Genomic DNA, 22,193 nt, shown 5'->3' with positions numbered 1-22,193 from the left:
TTTTTGCTCTCCATTTGCTTGGTAAATCTTCCTCCATCCCTTTATTTTGAGCATTTGTGTATCCTTGCATGTGAGATGGGTTTCCTGGATATAGCACACTGATGGATTTTGGCTTTCTATCCAATTTGCCAGTCTGTGTCTTTTGATTGGGGCATTTAGCCCATTTACATTTAGGGTTAATAGTGTTATGTGAGCATTTGATCCTGCCATTTTGATGCTAGCTGGCTGTTTTGAAAGTGTTATACAAAAACTAAAAAACCATATTTATTAAAATGGAAGGTTTATCAAAGCTTAAACAAAAGACTGCATTAAAAAAGTTTATAAAAAAGTACCTGTTATCTAGCCTAGCATTCAACAAATACCCTAGTAAACATTAAAATTAGTAGGTTCAAGGTCAAAAAGAAAATCTTGGACATCTATGTTCAATTTGGAAGCCTTAGGCACAGATTTGGTGAAGATTTCAGTCTTTCTTTAGGCTTCATTGTCATTATTTTTCTGCTAATTTGAGTTCCAACAGTTCATTTATTTTAGGCACTGAATTTATTTTATGCAACATATATTATGTTGCTTAAGGGGGAAAAACTAATCCGGTATATTTCTACAGTAAGCACAGATAATCATACACTTAGTTCTCTTATCAGTCAAAATAAGGGAGAGAAATCTATCAAGCACAGAGCTTAGGTTAATTGTATTTATTCTATGTTAACTCCCCCAAATAACCACAACCTACCAAATATAATTACATCTAAAGTAATTTTAAAATGATCCTTTCAGATACCCCACACATACACAAAAGGGAGAAGCATACTAATTTACTCACTCTTGTGCAGTCCAACAACCTGACATGGGTCTCAAAGACTGACTAGAAGATGAAGCGGGAACACTTGATAAAGCAAAAATGTGTCAAGAAGAAACAGCTTAGAGAGTACTACCAAATTTTCATCTTTATTCTCAAACTCTCTCCCTATGAGACACAGATGAATATTTCTAATGGCCTTCTGAAAATTTCCATCTAGATATTCCACAGATATTGAAATCTAGCTTGTGCAGAAAGGACTGTAATAGCTTATCTTCAAGCCTACTCTTTAATATTCTCCCCAACTAACAATTCCTATTTTATTTGCTGGTGGCAAAATGTACCCCATCTCCCAATCTAGCAAATTTAACCATCCTCAACAACAACTTTTTCATATGCCACACTTCCAGTTTCATCACAAAGTTGACAGATTTTTATCTCAGAAATGTTGTTTAATTCCACTCTTAATTTTTATTTATCTTGTCTTAACAATCCTACTTATTATCTATAATTGCCATGTAGATGGTTAAACTCTTTGAGCTCAACGTCCCAGTTCATTTGTCCAATAGATGCCAGAATACTGTATCTGAACAATAAATATCTAATATCTCTTCCCCACCTAATAACTTCTTTGGCCATGCTACCAAAAGGATTGTTTCTCCAAGCCTGGACCCTGGATCACCAACATCAGCATCCCCTAGAAATTTGTTGGAAAATGCAAATTCTTGGGCTCCATCCATTTTCTAAGTAATTCTAAGGAATTCCATCCAGTTTCTAAGGAATCAGAAACTCAGGGGATGGGTCCCAGCAATCTGTTTTAATAAGCCATCTAGGTAATAAACTTTGAGACTGACCATTGACTTAAATATTTTTTAATAAAGAGGTAGCTGAGAAGCTTATCAAACATTATCATTTAACTTTCTTTGTAATTTTTTAAAAACTATATTAAACTGCAATACAAATAGCAAATATTAAATTGTCCTCTCATTTATTTGGATAAACATCAAAAGAAGACTTTCCTGCTACCTCAGTGCACAAAATGGCACCATGTACTAATAAAACATGTAGCTCTGTCTCGTGTGTGTTTGTTTAAACTCAAGCCAACAAGTACATGCTCAAGGAAAGTTTTACAAAGACATTATGTACTTGAATGCAGAGTTCAATTAGTTGGAGGTAAGGCTCTGATTCATCTGTTTGGCCTTTCTTCTCTTATGTATATTAAGAATTTACTATGAATTTTGCATATTTCTTATCTAGTTGTATTTGTGATAAAGTTATTCTTGTTTGGGATAAAGTTTTACTTTTTCCAGCATAGGAAATGAAATAATTATCTCTAAAACTAGAAATCAAACTGGCTAAAAACAGGAAATAACAGAGAAATTTAAAATGGATATATTGTTACTTATTTGACTCAAGATATTTTAGGTCTTACTATTAATTGATATCTGTTGAGTTTTCAGCATATATTGACCACAGTGGCAACTATGTTCAAAATGAAATAAATATGCTGGAAGCTCTCAGGAATAGTTACTTATGGCTAAAATATAATGACAGTCATCTGTAGTTAAGAGTTACATTGTAGTGATAAAAGTTGGCAAGTTTTCAATGGGTTTTTATAACAAAGTTTGGCAAAATAGTGACATGGTCTCTGACAAGTTCCATAATTTTGCTGTAAAACATAGTGACTGAAATTACTGCAAATCTAACAATTAAAATATAATTGGAACAAAGTTATCACCTATGAACAGAAGCATTCAAAACTGGAGAAAAGCAGTTTAAATTTTGCATTATTGATACTGTAACAAATGTTAAATGAGTGAGCTGTTATCAAACTGAAAACATTGGTACATATCTGAAAATGTAGATAATACAAAAATATACCTAGTTAATTCAAATGTTGAGATCACCTAATATCTTTCCAATTTAACTGAATAAGAATATATACAAGTCAGATCTCTATGTTTGCTTTTGCACAAGTTTTTTAACTAGATAAATTCAGAAATAGTAATACACAATGGAGAAGAAAATGTTAATGTCTAAATCAATTTTTACCACACCATTAACTAAACTGTCAAAAATGTTGAGACGACTATATTGAGGAAAATAGAAAACATTAAAAAAAAATCACAGGAGTGGTAGCTCCTGTAAAAGTTGTCAGATTTCATCAAGTAGTAAGTATATACTAATAATGATTAGATATTAAGATATTTAAAAAATAGTTTTGGATAATCACATTTAAACTATCCTTCAGACTGAAGTTGTTGGGGATTTTTTCTGAGCTAATTGTAACAGTATGAACAGAAAATTTCAAAATTCGTTTTTCATTTAGCTGGGTGTCCTGAGTCAAGGTATAAATATTCTTCAAAAAAACAAATACTTTCTAAATGTAATTTTTAAAAACTTTGATAAATATCTTTCAAATATAAATAACTTTGAAAAACCAATTTGATTAGCTCATTTTTAAGAAGCTGAAGAAATTTAATTTGACAATACAGTCACAATATTACCAAGCTTATAATGCAAATAAATTTTCAGAAATAAAACTGATTCGTACAGTTAAGATTCATCATGCAAGGAAAATAAATCAACTGTTTGGAAATTTTAAGAGATCAGCAGAAAAGTAAGAGTTTTTAAAATGTTATCAACAAATATCTCAGAATTTTATCATCAAACAATGAAAAAATGAACTGACGAATTTATTCTGTCACCCTCAAATGAAACATTTATTCTTTCATGATTCAACTTAAAAAAAACTTAATATTTCTCTTTTTGGTCTAGATCAGTTTATTTGAAGAGTATCTTGAGAAGGCCAAATGACTTAAAAAATTATAATTTGCCACTACTTATTTGTATTAACCAAAATTTTCTTCATATAATGCAATAAAAATAAGGTACAGAAATATAGTGAATGCTGAAGCTGATATAAAATAGTGACTTTCAAGCATAGCTACTAATTTAAATTTCCACTATACCACTGATTGACTTCATTTAAAAAATGCTGTAAGTATAAAACTATAGGATAATTTTACAATAATGTTACTTTTATTTATTACACAATGTTATATTTTAAAACAAACATTCTCTACAAATTAGAAAGTTTGAAATCTAAGATAATAAATCCAAAATCCTAATCATGGCATAATCCAGCTAGCTGTAACTAGCTTTCAGCTTAATTTCCCACCAGGCACACTTCTCTCCTCCAGCAATACTAAATGCTATGCATTCCCAGAATATATGATTTTGTGCCTTTGTTAATTCTCTTATCTCAGCCAGAAATGCCCCTCTTCTACTTCTGGCAAATTTTTATTTTTACTTTTAACCCTCAACAAAACGTTGCTCCTCAGACTCAAGACATAATTAACCACTTTCTCTTCTACACTCTATTAAAATATTTATCAAAAATTATTATAATTATCTACTTATATATATTGACTCTCAAAATAGTCTTCCTAAATCCTTTAAACCTAAAGTTGGAATGCATGTACAAATAAATAGTAAAAATAGTAAGTAGAAGAACAAAATAAAAGTGAGAATCTTAACTGGCTAAGGGAAGTTTCCATAAATTAATCATTGAACAAGAACAGAATGGCACTAGCTGTCCTCTAGCTAGTGCTACTTAAAAGTGTGGTCTAGCCACAGGCAATAGTCTACAAATTATCAATCTGTGAGACTAAATATAAAAACTAGGATTAAGCATTTAGAAACTTTTAAAGGAATTTAACAGTGAATTGTACTTCTTAAAATTCATTTATATCATTTTAATTTCATTTTTCCAGAAATTCTTTAATAGTCTTACTAAATTTCAAACTGTAACACATTGGAAATTTAAAAAAGAAAAATAAGAGGGTCCTTTAGAGACAGGTTGAGATAGATGGAAGACAGAAAGATCAGTATGATCTTAATCTTTTTTAATGAGCTTGGTTTCAAAGGAAGAATATATTTACATAAATTTGTGTAATATGTATCAATATAACTATACATATTTCTCAAAGTTCACACTATCTTTGACACTTTTTAAAACATATCTTTTGATAGAATTATAAGTGTACCTGAAAACACATGTGCATACATAGCATTTCTTTCTAAACTTATTTATATGAAGGCTAGATTTCAAGTTAAAACTAGGGCCTGTTTCTGTCACTGCCTATCAGACACAATGGTATAGGGGGCCACCCATCTTTCACTGACTCCATAAAGTGCTACCTTACTGCTTGATAACATTACTTAGCTCTCTACATCTTTCTGCCTGACCTGCCTAATAGCAAAATCCTGGAAATATATAAAAGCAAGATGAGTACACATTTTTTTTCTCAACTCTTCTGATAATATTTTTTATTCCTATCAAGACAGATTAACTTATGTTCTCAATCTTTTGTATTAGGTGTTGGCAAACTTTTTCTATAAAGGGCTAGACAATAAGTATCTTAAGGTTTGTGGGCTATCTGATCTCTTACAGCTACTCAACCCTATTGTTGTAGCAAAGTAGCCATAGGCAGTATGTAAACAAATGAGTATGGCTGTTTTCCAATAAAATTTTACTTATAAAAACAGGTAGCAGGCTTATGGATTTTTCCCAGGGACCATAACATGTGCACCCCTGTTCTACTTCACAGATATAACTCTAAAATGCAGCCATTAAGGACCTATTGGACCTACTGCATAGCAGATGATCAAAAGCTATATAATTCTTGTTGGCATTTATCATCAGCTTTTAAAATGTTAAAGACTGGGAGATTCACCAATATTCAGATTCATCTATTTTTCAAGAAAATCAGTATACTCAAAAACCTTTTATGCCTTGTCTTTGTTGGCATGTCTAGGGAAACTATAAGCCTTTCATACTATTATTAGACAGCAACATTCCCACAGGCTATAGAAAACAAAAATACATGTCTATTTACACTAGTTGCCACAACCACTACAACAAATGGAGTATATGCAAATCATCACAGAGCAGCCCCTTTTAAATGAGCCACAACATGGCTCAAATAGTCATAATATAACAAAACTAACGAAAATTCCATGTATGATGTCTGTTCAACTCACATCTGTTGAGCATCTTCAAAATACAGGGCTCTTATTTGCATTTATAACAAACCTGAATTGTAGATGAATTTCATCTTTGGAGTTTAAAATTGGATGCAACCACTTCTTTCCCTCAAAGGGTGAGATATAAAGCACATTAAAGGTCACTCTAAAACTGAAGTTAAATCATAACCTTTCCCTTTTCACTTAATTTCCCAGTCTCCCTGGTGGAATATATGTTTCCATGAGCAACAGTTCTCCCCATTCTAGAACTCTATTCCCTAGAACACAAAAAGTGCTTTTCTTTTAAGTTTCTAAGGGCTCTCTTAATGTTAGATTTGAAACATCTTAATATAACTCAAATTTTTTTTTTTTTTGCTTTACATTAATCTTTCTAAAATGTCTCCTAAGATTCCAACAATATCTTTTTGGAGATGGCTCAAAAATCACTATTTCACAATCCTCTCTAAACTATTAATTGGTTGGTTTTATACTGTAATGATTTTCAGAGTATTAGCAGCAGACCTGGAGGAGCTCCTACTGCCTTTGAGGAACGAGAATAAAGAAAGAAAAAAAGCCTAAAAAGAATATGAGTGGCTAATCCTGTGGGGAACCACACTGAAACAATAATGAGAAAGCAGTAATATAATATTATTCTGGTAATACAATATCTATGAGAGAGATATGCCCCTAGAAAAGTGCTTAGGACATATTTTGACATTCACTGACTCCTAAAATCTGAGATGTAAAAAAATTAATGTCATCAGGATGTTTAAATATTATTTTCTTTTTCCTTTCCTGGAAAGAATCATTCCAATGATTCTTCTGATTTCCCAAACTTAAAAACCCAAAGTTACTCCTGATCACTTTCCATGTTGCTGGAAAATTCAGTCATGAATACCTCATAATTCTTTTTTGGTTCCTTATATACCATTTCCAGTCACTACCCTTAACATATACAGACTATACTGAAGCTTTCTACTTATTTTTTCTGCTCAGGCTGTCCTTCTATACATTTAAGTCTTCTCCAAACACTGATTTTACTTCTTAAATGTCGTTATATAAAATATAGTCTGCTCAAAGGACAGTTTAACTATTGTCCCAAAACTTTGGGAGGCCAAGGCGGGCGAATCATGAGGTCAGGAATTTGAGACCAACCTGGCCAACATGGTGAAACCCCATCTCTACTAAAAACACCAAAATTACTCAGGCATGGTGGCGGGTGCCTATAATCCTAGCTATGGCTGAGGCAAGAAAATTGCTTGAAACAGGAAGGCAGAGGTTGCAGTGAGCTGAGATCGTGCCATTGCACTCAGGCCTACGTGATGAAAAGAAACTCTGTCTCAAAAGAATAAAATATTTTAAGGTTAAAAAAGGAGGTACAAGTTTTACAGTAAAAATAGAATTTAAACAATGAAAAACACTCACATACAGAAATTTAACAAATGGAAAATAAATCCAAGAAAGAGGTACATTCTACAAGGCAAAACTTAAGTTTTGCATTAGCTACTAAAGAAGGTGGAGAAGGAAAACCAGAAAGTAGAAGGGTTTATGCTTGCTGCAATGAGTGACTTAGCTGCTGTTATTATCGGTGCCCAGGATAAAATATAAAAGCAATCAAGAAAGTGTACTCACATATGTTAGAGGAAAAGGCAAGACTGGGCCTAAATGAAGGAGAAATATCAGTGGAGATAAAACCAAGTAACTTGAAAATTGCCTAAATAGTGTTCTATAGAGAGTGAATTTCTGACCCGCCTACCTAGGCAACAAAGTAAGTTGCCACTGTTAAACTTACAACACATCAGTCATTCTACCACTGGAGGGAGTCTGGTCACATATCCTTTGATGTAACTTTCACTCTAGTAACTTCCTGGTCTTCCCTGGGAATGAATTAGAACCCAAACAAGTATATGAATTGATTTAACACAATCTGATGGTTTTCAAATTTTTGTTTTAGTTTTTATTTTATTTTTATTTTGTTTCCTATTCACTAATATCTCTATAGTCATATTTGGGTCAAAGAAATTAATCCCCACGCTACATGTCCCAGTACATGTCTATCCTTGGAAAAAGTTAATAAAGAAAAACATTGTAAATTAAGAACAAAGAAGGGCTCTAAGGCAAATACCTACACAAAACAAGCATCAAGGTTACAAAGCACAGAAAAATAGCAAACAGCAGATTTGAACGAGAAACTTAAAACAACTTTTAGGTCTAAGGTGATAAAGATATTACTGATCGGATGGTAAAAGAGAAATAAAAGATAATAGTACTATAACTGATTTCAAAATTTACTATTCTTTAAAATTCTGAATTTATAGATTCTATTAATGATTCATGAATTTGAAGTGATTTCCTAACTAAATAACATGTAACTGGAATTATGAAAAATAACAACGACCTAGACACTAGCAAAAAAAGAAATTTTAAAAAGCAGTGGTTCAACTCAAGAAGTTATGTGGATAATGTTCCATTCACAATAATAACTATTACTCTATATTTTGCATTAATATAAAGACTGGTAATAAATTCTATGTAAGTAATACTTATTTCAACAATCCCACAGGATTGATATTATTATACCCACTTTACATAACAAAGTTTGAGGCTAAAACAAGTTAGGTAATTTGTTTAAGGTTACATGGCTTTCAAGAGTCAATATTCTAACAAGGCTGTTCTAATCTAAAATGGTAATATCACTATGCTACATCGCATGTCAGTGAGATTGACTAATGACTACCTTACATTCTTGTAATAAAGTCTATTAAAGGTTACAGTGATGGGTATTCCTCTTAGATGTCTGTTTCAGAAAACGTCATTAAGGATTATCTAAAATCACTGTGCTACTAAGCATTCCTGTCACTTTATATTTCCAAAGTTAAAATTTGTTGAATTCACATGACAATAGCAAAAATAAGACCTTAATTGATTTATAATTTAAAGAAATATTTAACTCAACATTCAAAGGAGTTTATCTTTTTAAATATGTAAAATATATAAAATCTTTTATTCCCCTATTTTTTTCCACATATTGTTAGAAACAAAGGGAAATCCATCAGCTTCTGTGTAATTTCTTTCCAATATGTTTCCTTGCTGACTACATCATAAACCCTATAGTTTATACCATATTTGGGCAGTCATAAAGTGCCCTACTCATAGAAATAATGTTTGTTAAAGCTATGAAGACTTGAGGGTATATTTAAATGCTTTAAAACAAATTAATTTTGTATTTTCTTCCTTACCATAACAAAGCTGGAGGGAGCTTAGATATATGTAAGGCAACATGTAGATAGATCTTTCATGTTCAACAAGGAAGAAAAAACATATGTGTGTGTGTCTGATTAAAACATGAAAAGCACAAGTAATGTAAAATTCTGTGTGTGCAGTGGGGGCTGCTTTGTCTCGTCACAGGTCAGTGAATGTCTGAAGTATCTATCGAACTGTAAATGGGCTCCCATATTATTAATGCTTCAAAACAAATTGTTTTTCTCCAATTTTTTTGAAAAGTCATAATAAAAGTACCTCATGTATGCAACTTGAGTATACTTCAACACAGCAGAAATGGAGAAACAGAAATACTCTACTTGCCATAGGAATAGAAACCTATTTTAGATCTACAGTATATTTTCAGAGTAACACCTGGGCAAGGACCAGGTACTGACAACCAAAGTACACATGCCTAGGAAAGACTATCCATGAGGTAGAGAGAGTGTGTTTGTGTAATAACTGTCTTGCTTAATTAAAAATCCAATTGTATGACCATGTGGAATCGAATCCATATTCCTCAGAAACTATTTATTTTTAGAAACTATGAAAAAAATGAATTACTGCTGATAATGTAATCATCAGCTCATAGGAAAATAGGCAAGTAACACACAAAAACAAACAAAAAGACCCAAGGAAACATAAGAGATATACAATTATGTTCAGCAGCAGGCATAGCTCTTGGTTGATACAGTATGAAAACATTATAAAATTAAAAATATCTGAGTGAAGAAGGTAAAAGAAAATGTACATTTAACAACCATACTATACTTTCCTCTATTTTATTCCACTTCCAGAGAATTAATGTTTTTCTCATTTTTTCATCACCAAATTAACAGTAGATTAAAATAAAGTGAGAAAAGAGCAAACCAAATATAGTCTATCATAAATTATGAAATATAGCTCTTATTAGGTACTTCAATAGATCATCTGTCCCATATTCTGCCACATCCTTTTCTATGTTACGTGTTTATAGAGGTAAAATAATGACACTTGAGAGGAAAGAAAGTGAAAGGAAGTGAAAGAAGGGAAGCAAATGGAGTAAAAAGCATCTAGCTGAAAATTTCTCAATATAAAATGAGAATGAGTAAGGTCTGATTAACAAATTTAATGCAACATTGTATACACTGTTATATCAAAAACAAACAGCATTATCTCCCCTAAATTATTCCTATGAAGCCAAGTTAATATTTTTGGAATTGACATGTAAGATAGGAAAACAAAATAAGCATTTAACAACATCTCTTAAAAAAAAAAAAGTATTTCCAAGTTTTATACATCTTCTAGTAGAAGTTGGCTCTTTGTATTTGTTGGTATATTCTGTTTTATAAAATAAAACCCTATTTAATTAGTCTGTTAAATAACTTGGAAGTCTGCAAATGGAAATTTTCATAGATATTAGTGCCAGCACCCTCCCCAAAATTAAATGTTACATAATTTGTTCATTTTGTGGGATTCCTAATTTGAAAGGAAACAACTAAAAAATATTATCAGAATAAAACAGCTACTTCTCTAGGAGATCACGGTAAACATAGCATTAATTTTCACACTCTATTAACTCTGTGAACTTCATAAAAAAAGTTATAATTTTTCCTAATATTTTTGAAACACGTGGTAAATGCAGTTTTAAGCATTCAGATTACCAAGTTCTGAGAGCAACAATTAATGCCTAGTTCCAATTAGGACAAGAATGAGCTTTTGATATATCATTGCAATAAATAAAAATGAAGTCTACTTTTATTAGTCTTGTTTTTCTCTCCAATCTAAGAAAATAAAAATATTTACATTTTACAATGGTTACATTATAAAAAGCCATTTCATGAAAGTACAAACTAAAATCCAAATGATTTTCTGTTATTAAAAATCTTTCTAATCTAATGCAAGCTTACATATGAAATACCAAAAGGATAAATTTTTTTAGATACCACAAATATGTGCACTTACTACCATGGTGACTAAAACAGTCTAAGAATAAAGGATATACAAGCTGCCTTTGCAAGTGTGTATATTTATTCCCATACTACACCTGTTTCAGAAATTAAAGTGGCTCTGGTTTCAAAAAGTTTGAATTCTGGTTTCAGAATTATTAAATACAAATTTATATTAATAAATATAAAAATAAATTCGGTGCTCACTTGATATAAACGTGCTGAATAGCAATGTCTACCCACGTTATTACCATTTAAATTATTTTGGAAACAAGACCTCTGCTCCCTATTTGGATTACCTAATAAATTTTATGACCTTATTGTGAATGTATTAGTATCTGTACATAACTTTGGTTAAAAAATGTTTTGCAGTCATTACCTCCATATACAGTTAATTTCATTTACAGTGAAAAAGTATTCGGGGCCCTCTTGGCAACACGTTCACTGTGTTTCCTTTGTCAGATGTAGAATTTTACAATTATTCAGCCAACCAATTACTAATCAGACGATTTCTTTACAAATGAAGTTTTATTTCACATTACCGGTATAGCAGATTCTAACTAGTCCAACTAACCCAGCACTTTAACCACACTGCACAGAGCAAGAGCTTATGTCTTCAACGCTCAGACCCGTTTTCAATCAATTTCCTCCTTCGGGAGCCTGCCAACTTTAACAACAGAATAACGACATAATATCAACACGCAATGGTACATACTCGCCACGTAGTCTGAATCACAGCACATACATTAGGTCAAACAGATTTTCGACAGTCTGAATCAGAGCCCAGAAACCACGAAGGTTGTGTCTGTCCTTGGTGCTGAAATGCAGTTTTTCTGCGCCCTCAATGAAAAACTGTCATCCTAATCCCAATCTGAGAGGCTAAAAAGACTAGTTAATTTGGGGAGTCTGACGATGGGAGGTTTAAGAAAGAAAATGATAAGTTTCTGGAGGAGAATAGTAACTTATGTGTGTGTGTGTTGGGGGAAGGGGGTTGCTAGAAACATCCCGAGGGCATTTCCCCTTCAGTGCCCGGAGACCCAGGAAATCCGGACTGCGGCAAAGATCGGAAATGCCTCGTCGGGGCAGGAGCCGCGACGGGAATGTCGTCCTAGCCCGGGCCAGGGCGGGGAAGGGCGCCACGGTTGTGGACAGCTACTTTCCGCGCCAAGGCGCGAGCCCTGGGGTCCTTTTGTTTCTCGGGTGAGGGGAGGGCGGTGGGCGGAGGGTAACCAACATCTGCATTTATTTGCACAGAGGGGACAACAAAAGACCCTGTCGCCCTGGCAAGTGGCGTCTGCGGAGCCAGAGTAGCCCCGGCGCCTCGAGGCGGACTCGGTCCCTTCCCTTGCGGTCCCGGCCGCTCTTACCGTCCCGGTCGCACAGCTGAATGGCCTCCAGGCTGAGGTTTTTGATCACCTCCTCACAGGGGCTGGTGGGGCTGTTGAGGGCATGATCCAGGCGCGGTACCTCCATTTTTCCAACCCCCTTCTCAAGCCCGCCTGCTTCGTATCCAGGCTCTCTTTGCCGGCCCGGTGGGCAAGAAGGGCGGGAAAGGGAGGGGGAGTGGCAGAGGGAGGGAAGGAGGTCTGGGACGCGGTGATGCAGCGCCGGGGCTGAGGCACCGGTATGGAGAGCCGCCGCAAAGGCGACGGCTGTGGCAGGAGCTCCGAGGAGTGTGCAGCTCTGAGAGACCGAGCAGGAAACGGCGAGAAGACTGGAGGCGCGCGCTCCCGGCGGGGAGGGGACGCAGCGCGCGGGGAACGTGAGGAAGAGAGCACGACGCGCGCACGCGCGCGGGAGGACGCGCCCACCTGCTGGCGCGCGGCGGTCCCTCCCCCGCCCTTCTGCGCGCACGCGCCCCCACCTGCCCTCAAGCCATGGCCGAGGCAACCTCGCGCGTGACGTGGCGGGCGACCGAGCGCGTGAGAACTGCGGGAGCTGTACGCAGCGCGGCTGCCTAGCCCTCTTTCCTGGTGGTGGCGACTTAACGTCTTCTGTCTGTTCTCGGTGTCTGGCTAAGCCCGAGTTGGCCCTGAGGGGCCTGCAAGAGGAGGCGAGGGCGAGCAGGTTAGTTGTTTTTCAAGAACAGGAAAATAAGGGCCCAGACTCTTTGGACTCTTTGTATGGCATTGGGGTGTGGGACCCACCTTCTCCCCTGATAATCCTGGGCTACTTGCTGCCCGCACCCTGTGGGCTCTGCCAGACATTACTCGGAAACAGCTGCATCTGTGGGAGAAATCAGCGGATTACCTGAGGCGTGGAGGGGTTTAGAGACAGCCTTTTGCCGTCCTTCGACCCTGAAGCGGGGCAAACGTGGGAACTCCTTACTGCCAGAAAGGTGAGGGAATGAGGAGGTGCAGCAAGCCTGCTGAAAAGGCGGCAGACATGCTGCGGGGCCAACAGCCACGGGACCAATAGCTACGTAGCTGCCTTCACCCTGTAGCTTCATTCATTCATGCGTTTAAGCAAATAAGTATTCAGTGCTCACCCTGTGCCATTGTTCTGGGCGCTAATGAAGGGAGGATAAACAGCACCAACTCCCATGGATTTGGAAGGAATCTTTGCTACAATAGATAATGAAGATTGACTTGTGCTTCCTCAGTTACCCTAAACTTGTATCCCCACTGCTTTTAAGTGCATTTAAGATTTTGCAGTGCGCTTAGTGGATGTGCAGACGTTTTAAAAATAAAATAGAGGTCACAGCCTATTGACCTCTGTTCCCATTTGCTTCTTTGGAATAGTTTTTAGTTTTGTTGCTATCTCGGGATCAAAAAATAGTGTTCCCCTTTTCTCAATGTGCTTGTAAATTAATGTAAGTTCCCTTTTATTGATTTTCCAGTTTCAAACATAAATGTTAATCAAGAAGTAACAGCTTACACTTACATGGCTGTATGCTACCCTTTCTAGTTGCATCCATTTAGCCATAACATGATGAGGTCTGGTTAATTGAGGCTTCAATAAATGAAAGGACCAGCTTAAAGTAAAATAAGCCTGTGAAAAATTTTGACATAACTGAAGTTTCATAATTTGGTGAAAGATAATTAGGTATCCTAAAGTGAAAAGTCTTCATTATGAATTTAGGTATTAATGAAGATGGATGTTTTTGAAATTTGAAAGAATTCTTGTTTAAAGGTAAGGGTGTCCCCAAGGAGAGGGTAAATTATTACCTGTCAAGGGATATGACAAGAGATTGCTTGTGAATTTTCTGTGTTCAAAAGTCCGGCTCTATATAGGACTAGAAATTGATATTGTAAGCCCAACAGTGCGTTCATCTTTCAGAGTAGTCTCAAATTTCTAAATATCAAAAAAGAAACTGTGTAAACTAGAACAACAATTTACTGATTTAAAAGTAAGAAATATGCATTTAATTAAAGCTCATACAAATATTTATTAAGTACCTATATCTGTGTTGGAAATTTGGAGTTCAAATTTATCAAGAAAGATAGATATTGAAAAGTAAAAGTAGGATAGGAGTTAAGAAAGAGGAAGTATGCAAGCTTGTAGAAACACTCACAGGGTTTATAACTTAGACTCAATGGTCAGGAAGACCTCTAAAATGATTTTATCTTCAGGGAATGAGAAGTTATTAAAAGACTTTAAATAGGAAATTAGCATGATCAGATTTGTCAGCTAGAATATTTGTGTAATCAGAAAGGGTAATGTTTTGAGAAGTATTAATGTCACTTTCTGGGTATACAACCTATTCAATCCAAGGCACCTTTCTTTTGAGTATTTGGATTCTTGTAGAAAAAAATACAAAAGAAATATTTACCATTTAACTTTCAATATTCAATATAGGATTTTTTAATCAAGTTGTTAGGCTTCAAATCCGGGCATTGTCAAGAAGTAAAATGCAAATTTGGTTATGGTTCAACATATCAAGGCTAGGCCAGGTGGACCAAATGATAGAGTTTCTCCCATAGTGAAGACAAGATATCTTAGTCCACTGTAAAGGGTTTGGCCAGAGATTGATACAAGGAAGGTGGTGGCTATGAAGTAAAGTCAAGTCGAAGAAAATCCTATTCTCTTTGGCTCAGAGAATTATGGGAAAGGGGTAGAAGAGCTCAAGAAAGGCAACCAGAAACATTTTTACTCATTCCCACCCTGAAGATGTAGAGTAAGAGGTTGTGGCTTTAGAAATACCCAGATTGGTGTGGGAAAACTCAAGGACAGAGAAATTACTTTCCCAGTTCTCAGATATCTGGGAAGGTGTCAGACTGAGCAGAAACCACATTCCAGTAACTTTGAACAGGGCAGAGACAGGGTAAGTGTTGACTTTTCAGAGTGCTCTAAGTTCCTATGTACTATTGAAATTCAGAAAACAATACATGCTCCTCACAAAAAAGGCCTCAGAAGTAAAAGTTTTTCCTCTCACCTTCTGACCTCCAGCTTCTCAGTCTCATTTTCCCCTGAGGCTAGCTATAAGAAACTAGAATCCCTATTCCCCAAGGTGGGTTATAGAAACTACAACTCCTTTTCTTCAAAGCCAGCCGGAAAATACAAAAATATTACTCTAACTTTTCTTCTGCTTTTTTGTGTAAAAACTGGCCATAAAGAAATTATCTTACCTACCTTGTTTAACCGAAGGTCATAAGATCCTCATTCCAGAGAGGTCCCTGCCACACATAGTGAAAAGGAAGAAGTGCATGCTCAGAGAGGTCAAGAAGAATATAGACAGGCAGGCCTTTCTGGGTTTCCCCACTCAATCTATTAGTATGAGATCATATCTCTTTTGTCCAGTCATATTTCTTCATGGCTATTCATACTTTGTTGAACCTAAGTATTAAAATGGACAACTTTCCCTGTATCTTTGGGTTTTCATTCTGAAGACTCCCCTGTGTTGAAAATGTGGTGTTCAAATTTCACATAAAACTATGATCAAAGAAATTTGTATACCTTTTCTCCTGTTAATCTGCCTGTTTCAGTGATTTTTAGCTAAACTTCGGAGGGCTAAGGGGAAGTGTTCCCTTGGCTCCAGCAGTACTCAGAAGGTGGGTGAGTTGACAGCTATCCAATCTTCCCTGAAATTTTGTGTTAAAAGAATAAGGTACCCTTTTAGTTTAGCAAAGACTATGGAGTAGACTTTCTAGACCAGGGATGTCTAAAGTACCAAAGAGATGAGACACATTAGTCAGAGATGGCCACTAGGCCCTGACCAAACTAAGAAAGGACAGACCATGAGTTTCTCTAGCTACCAACTTCAAGTGAAAGACCAGAAGCAACTAGACATACAAGGAATGTCACCTCAGAGACCAGAGGAGGCAGAAGGAACTGTTCAAACCTAATCACCCTTTGTTCCAATGCCTCAAAGTAATGGTATCTGGGGCTATCTGATATTCCCAGATACTACCTAAAATAGGATGTAGGGGAAAAGATAGAAATCTTAGAAACTTTGAGGGTCTTAACCTAATGGACCTGAATTTTAAGGAACTGCTTAAAATACTGAATGAATTCAGGTGTCTGGGTTAGAATATATTATTTCCCCTCCCCTAATTTGTCAGTGACTGAGATTTCATGAAGATGATCAAATCAGTTTAAACAAAATGAAAATTCTACTGTTTTTGATACCTAATCGTTAGCTTGAGATACCTGCCATTACAATCAAAATCCTGTAAGTCATTGAAGCCCCAACTCATATGTTACATTCTCTTGAAATGATTCCCTCTGTCAAAAACCTTTATGTTGTATTTCTATGAGGCTTTATTTATAGTTCTCTTACAGACATCACGTTATGATTTATAAATTATTAATGTACATGAAGAATCAGACTCATATTTTAGGACCTTAAATATATCTAATCTAATACCTTATCCAGTGGCAAAGCCCTTGACGAGAAGTTAATTATCTCCTAATAAATATTAAATTAAAAGCCTCATGAAGAAATCCAAAGTCTTCCTCATTTTGAGCCCAAGCATGTCTCCTATAAGAGCACTACAAAGCCCTTAATTTGTTCATAATGCAAAATAATAATCCTTCCTATTATCCATATATATTCAATTATCTGCCTAAATACTCTTAGTTCTTGCAAACGTTTGTGATATCCCATTGTTTTGAGTCCCTTTGTCACTCTGCACACTCTCTTCTAGATAGCTCCAATTTTTCTGAGTCCATAGATACACGAGGTGTGGAAATGTAATAAGAATATAAAAGAAAATACAGCGGACTAACACCATCTTTGTTGTATGTGCCAGACATCTTGTAATGCAGCCCAGGAGCACATTAGTTTTTTTTGACAGTAATATCGCTCTGCTCACACATTCTGAGCTTGCAAACACATAAAAATCCTATACCTCTTCCATAAACATTTCTTATTTCTCTGTGATATTGTAAACTTTAAGCACATATTACAGTATTTGCAAAGAGAAGATGCTTAGGAAAATTTGCTGAATTATTTTAGCGAACTTCAATACTTTGAATGTATTTAGTTATATTGTTAGTTATATTGCTTCAGCTGGCCTAGGATTTTATCAAAGTAGGCTACATAGTCCTTTTGGTAAACTAGTGTATAGGTCCATCTTATTCATATAAATGGCCCAGAACTCCAAGCACAACCAAGTATTTTATGACTAAGCAGAGGGTGCCAAGAATCAAAACCAGATAGAAACAAACTCCACAAAATGCATAATAAATGAGTGCTTATTTCCTCTCATAACACTATGGAAAGTTTTCCTAAGCCCTATTATAAATGGCAGGGCAAAGGAAACCTCATAATTGACAAACACATTTGAAAGCAATTCAGATATTCTAAATTGTTTGTCTTGACTCAAGTAGTATTGAGACTTGTGATGATCAAGTGACATAATGCATATAAAAGTATTATTATGGACTGTAAAACACCCCAAAAAGTCAGGATATTGTTACTGTAGGACACCAAAACACCATTAAGAAAGGATATTTGGTCCGCTTTGCAGTACAAATTTATGGAAATATTTTTCATAACTTTTCAAAACTGAGAACTTTTGTATTTAGAGTATCTATGGTTTAATATGTTGAGGCTTTTAAAACACAAGGATTGTTAACATACACAAATCAGTAAATGTGATATACCATATTAACAGACTATAGGACAAAAACCTTATGATCATATTAGTAAATGCAGAAAAAGAATTCAACAGTTATTTAACGTCCTTTCCTGATAAAAACTGTCAACAAATTAGGCATTGAAGGAATGTACCTCAACACAATAAAGACCATATATGGCAAGCCCATAGCTAATATCATGCTTAATGGTGAAAAATTGAAAGCTTCTCCTCTAAGATCAGGGACAAAATAAGAACGTCCATTCTCACCATTTGTATTCAACATATTACTGGAAATCCTAGCCAGAACAATTAGGCAAGAAAATGAAAAAAGGCATTCAAATAGGAAAGGAAGAAACATTATCTCTGTTTACAGATGACATGATCTTAGAAAGATCCTAAAGTTACCACCAGAAAAACTCTTAGAACTAACAGATTGTTAAGTTGCAGGATACAATATTAGCATACAAAAATCAGTGTATTTTAATACAGCAGCAACAAAACAACAAACTATTTGAAATGAAGAAAACAATACCATTTACAATAGCATCAAAAGAATATAATACCTAAAACCAATGATATGAAAGATCTGTACAATGAAAACTATAAAACATTGATGAAATTGTAGAATACACAAGTAAATGGAAAGATATCCCAACTTGATAGATTAGAAAGATTAATAGTGTTAAAATATCCACACTGTCCAAAGCAACCTATAGACTCAGTGCAATCTCTGTCAAAATTCCAAGGGCATTTCACAGAAATAGAAAAAAAAATCCTAAAATTTATATGAAACTACAAAATAAAAACTGAAGAGCTAAAGCAGTCAGGCAAAAACAATGCCACAGGCATCACACTTCCTGATTTCAAACTATATTACAAAGTTATAGTAATTAAAGCAGCATGTTACTAGCATTAAATAGAGACATAGACCAATGGAACAAAATAGCCCAAAAATAAATCCATGTATTTAGTCAACTGATTTTTGACAAAGGTGCCAAGAACACACAATGAGGAAAGGACAGTTTCTTCAATAAATGGTGCTGGGGTAACTGGATATCCACATATAGGAAAATGAAATTAGACCTTCATTTCACACCATATAAAAACCAACTAAAATGGATTAAATGCTTAAATACTGAAACTATAAAACTAATAGGAGGAAACAGTGGAAAGATGACATTAATAATTTGGGATTGGAGGGGACATAAACCCAAAGGCACAAACAGCAAAAGCAAACATAGACAAATGGAATTACATCAAACTAAAAAGCTTCTGTAGAGCCAAGAAAACAATCAACAGAATGAAGAGACAACCTATGGAGTGGGGAAAAATTCTTTGCAGACCATACATCTCATAGGGGCTAATATCCAAAATATATAACAAATACAAGCAACTCAATTGGAAACAGCCCTGATTTAGGAAAACAGCCCAATTTGTCAAAAGAAGACGTACACATGATCAACAGGTATATGAAAAAATGCTCAAAATCACAAATTCTCAGAAATCTAAATTAAAACCATAATAAAATATTCCCTCACACCTGTTAAAAGAGCTATTAATTAACAAGACAAAAAATAACGAGTGTTGGAGAGGATATGGAACAAAGATAATCCTTGCACATTGTTGGTGGGAAGGTGAATTTGTATGGTTGTTATAGAAAATAGTATGAAGGTTCCTCCAAAAATTAAAAATAGAACTACCATAAGATCCGGCAATTCCTCTGTTGGGTATATACTCAAAGTTATATCCTAAATATATGTAATTTTTATCAGTCATAAAATATTTTTAAAAATTTAAAATGATCCCACCCTCACTTTCCTGGGGAAAAAAATGAAAGCAGCATGAAGTTTCTCATTCGTTCTTACCTTTAGCTCAGTAGGTTCCAGTAAAACTTGCAACTTTTCCCTCATCTGTGCTCCCCATTCCGTGCCTGTGGACTGTAGGATAGACTTTGCTTCCTATTTTTCTCCCCTCTAGCTTGAGTCTTTCTCTTCCTCCGGACTCTCTTTTGTCTTTACACATTGACAAATCTCCTTGATTTTAAAAACTATCTTACTTGAACCAAACAGTTATTGTCCAACTTCTTAATATTCTAATGTGTGGAAGGGGCCCATTATAAAATGTGAAGTGCAATAAATGTATTGTTCCTTGCTTCCATTTACTTATCCTCCTACAACTTTTCACCAATTTTCAGCACTCTGATTACTCTTCAAATGCCATTTGGATTTGTTAAGATTTTCATATCAGCAAATGAAAAGGCCTTTTATCATCTGCCCCCTCTTTGATATTTTAGCAGCTTATTTCTGCTGAACTTCTGTGGTGATGAACTCTACTGGATCTCTTCTGATGTGTGTTTACTGTTTATCAACTCTAGCTTCTATGCTACCCCCTTGAGTGTAGGTGTTCTTTAAAGTTCAACCTTTGACATTATGTTCTTTTCTGTTTAAAACTATTTCCTCTGAGAATTCATGCAATCTCATGAATTTTAATCTCCTTAATGTTTAAATTTTCACCTTTACTGTTGGATTCCTCTCTTTAGTCCCTAACTCTAAACAAAAGTCATTGCCCTATTTCTGTCTAATGAAAATTTTTATTTACATTCCCATAATCATTTCCAATTAATCAGTTACTCCCCCAAACTAATTTCTTTTTCTAATTTTCTGCATTATAGTTACTAGAAGCAGTATCTTCTTAGTCACCTTATATTACTCAACTTTCTGAGTTTCTCTTGTTCTCTTTAAATCAAACTATATCAAAATCATTGCAATTTTTTAATATTTCTTGGGCATGTGCCTTTTTCTGAATTATTAGTACTACTGCCATATTCTCATCATTTTGACCACATTATTGAAACTGCCATGTAGATAGTCTTCCTCTCTTTATGCTGTTCCTAAGACCAACCCACTAAAACACCTTGTTAATCAGAACTTGCTTAATAAGCTACAATAACTCTCTATTTGTATTCCATAGTTAATGCTGAGCTACTGAAGCTTTTAAGGCAGGTATGTGACAATTACAGTTATATGAAGATTAATCTGTCTATGTGTCTCATAGAGTGAGTATAATTGAAATAAGACTAGAGTTTAAGGGAGATGATTATCATTCCAGCAAGAAACTATAAGATTGTAGACCAGGACAATATAATAAGGTATGGAAAGAAAACAATGGATTTGAGAGCATGATGGTATGCTATTGTGTTTCTGAGATTTTAAAAAAAGAAATCGCAAACATTAGAGGTCGTCCTATTTTTTTGATATTTTAAAAGATTAAGTGGTCATAATGCTGACATTTATATACTGTAAATATTAATATAGTACAGCATCATGTGGCACATGAAGAAAAACATATTGTGTAGACTTTCCCAGTTTAAAACCCAATTGTTAGTTTCCAGTTTTACACAGATTATCCTTAAGAAAGAAAGCAACAACTTTAGTTGTAGCTGTTTTGTGTTTGTAAATAAACAAAGCTAAATGAAAAATGGCTCTCAAAGTAACCGGCCTGGGAATATCTCTGCTGACAGTAGTCACACTTTGAAAGGAATTAATGTCGAGGGGGCTGGGGGAAAGAAATCTTGCGACAGATGGAGAAGAGAGAACCTCTCTAAGTCAACCACTCTGGGAGTTTTTCTTTTCTTCTCCTCGCTGGTCCTGCCCCTCCTATTCACTATAATTGAAGTATAGCATTCTCAGACTGTGTTCAAGTGCACAGCCCTCCCTATGTTCCTTGTCAGGGAATCTTGAAAATAAAATGTATACAATGAGCACAGTTATAAGGATATAGACACAATTAGTTTGCTCCATGTTCCAGGTTGTTCTTACTTTCACAGATATATCTTTCTAGTTTAGAGTTTTTCACCAGGCTAAAATTAATGCTCCTAGCTCTTTACATTACTGACAAACAGGACCTCTAGTCTATTTCTCTAGCATGAAATTCAAAACTGCTCTTTTGAAATCCTAGTTAGTGTCTTCTTAAATATAACCACAGAAATTTCCTGATGGATTTTTCTCAAGGATTTTTATCTCAGCAGAATTAAAGTTATGACTTTTATTAGTAACTTTAATTTTAGTTTCTCGGAAACTAAACACATTTTAGTTTCTCGGAGTTCTTTCTAAGCTAAAACGAATGTCTGTAGGATTTCTAAAAGCCTTTTCATTTTTC

General features: G+C 35.0%; 1 protein-coding gene across 1 annotated transcript in view; it reads right to left on the bottom strand.

The window, feature by feature from the left end:
* PHYHIPL (phytanoyl-CoA 2-hydroxylase interacting protein like) overlaps positions 1-12,807 on the bottom strand; it is a 76,817-nt gene extending 64,010 nt beyond the window's left edge. The window contains exon 1 of the mRNA XM_017542272.2: positions 12,381-12,807. Within this exon, the coding sequence (XP_017397761.1) occupies positions 12,381-12,486 (106 nt within the window). The 5' untranslated portion in view covers positions 12,487-12,807. The remainder of the gene's footprint in view (positions 1-12,380) is intronic.
* Between the last annotated feature and the right edge of the window lie 9,386 nt (positions 12,808-22,193).

Source organism: Cebus imitator, unplaced genomic scaffold, assembly GCF_001604975.1.
Source record: "Cebus imitator isolate Cc_AM_T3 unplaced genomic scaffold, Cebus_imitator-1.0 Scaffold142, whole genome shotgun sequence".
NCBI lineage: Eukaryota > Metazoa > Chordata > Mammalia > Primates > Cebidae > Cebus > Cebus imitator.
Note: the sequence above shows the minus strand (reverse complement) of the source record. Positions and strands in the feature narration are given on the sequence as shown.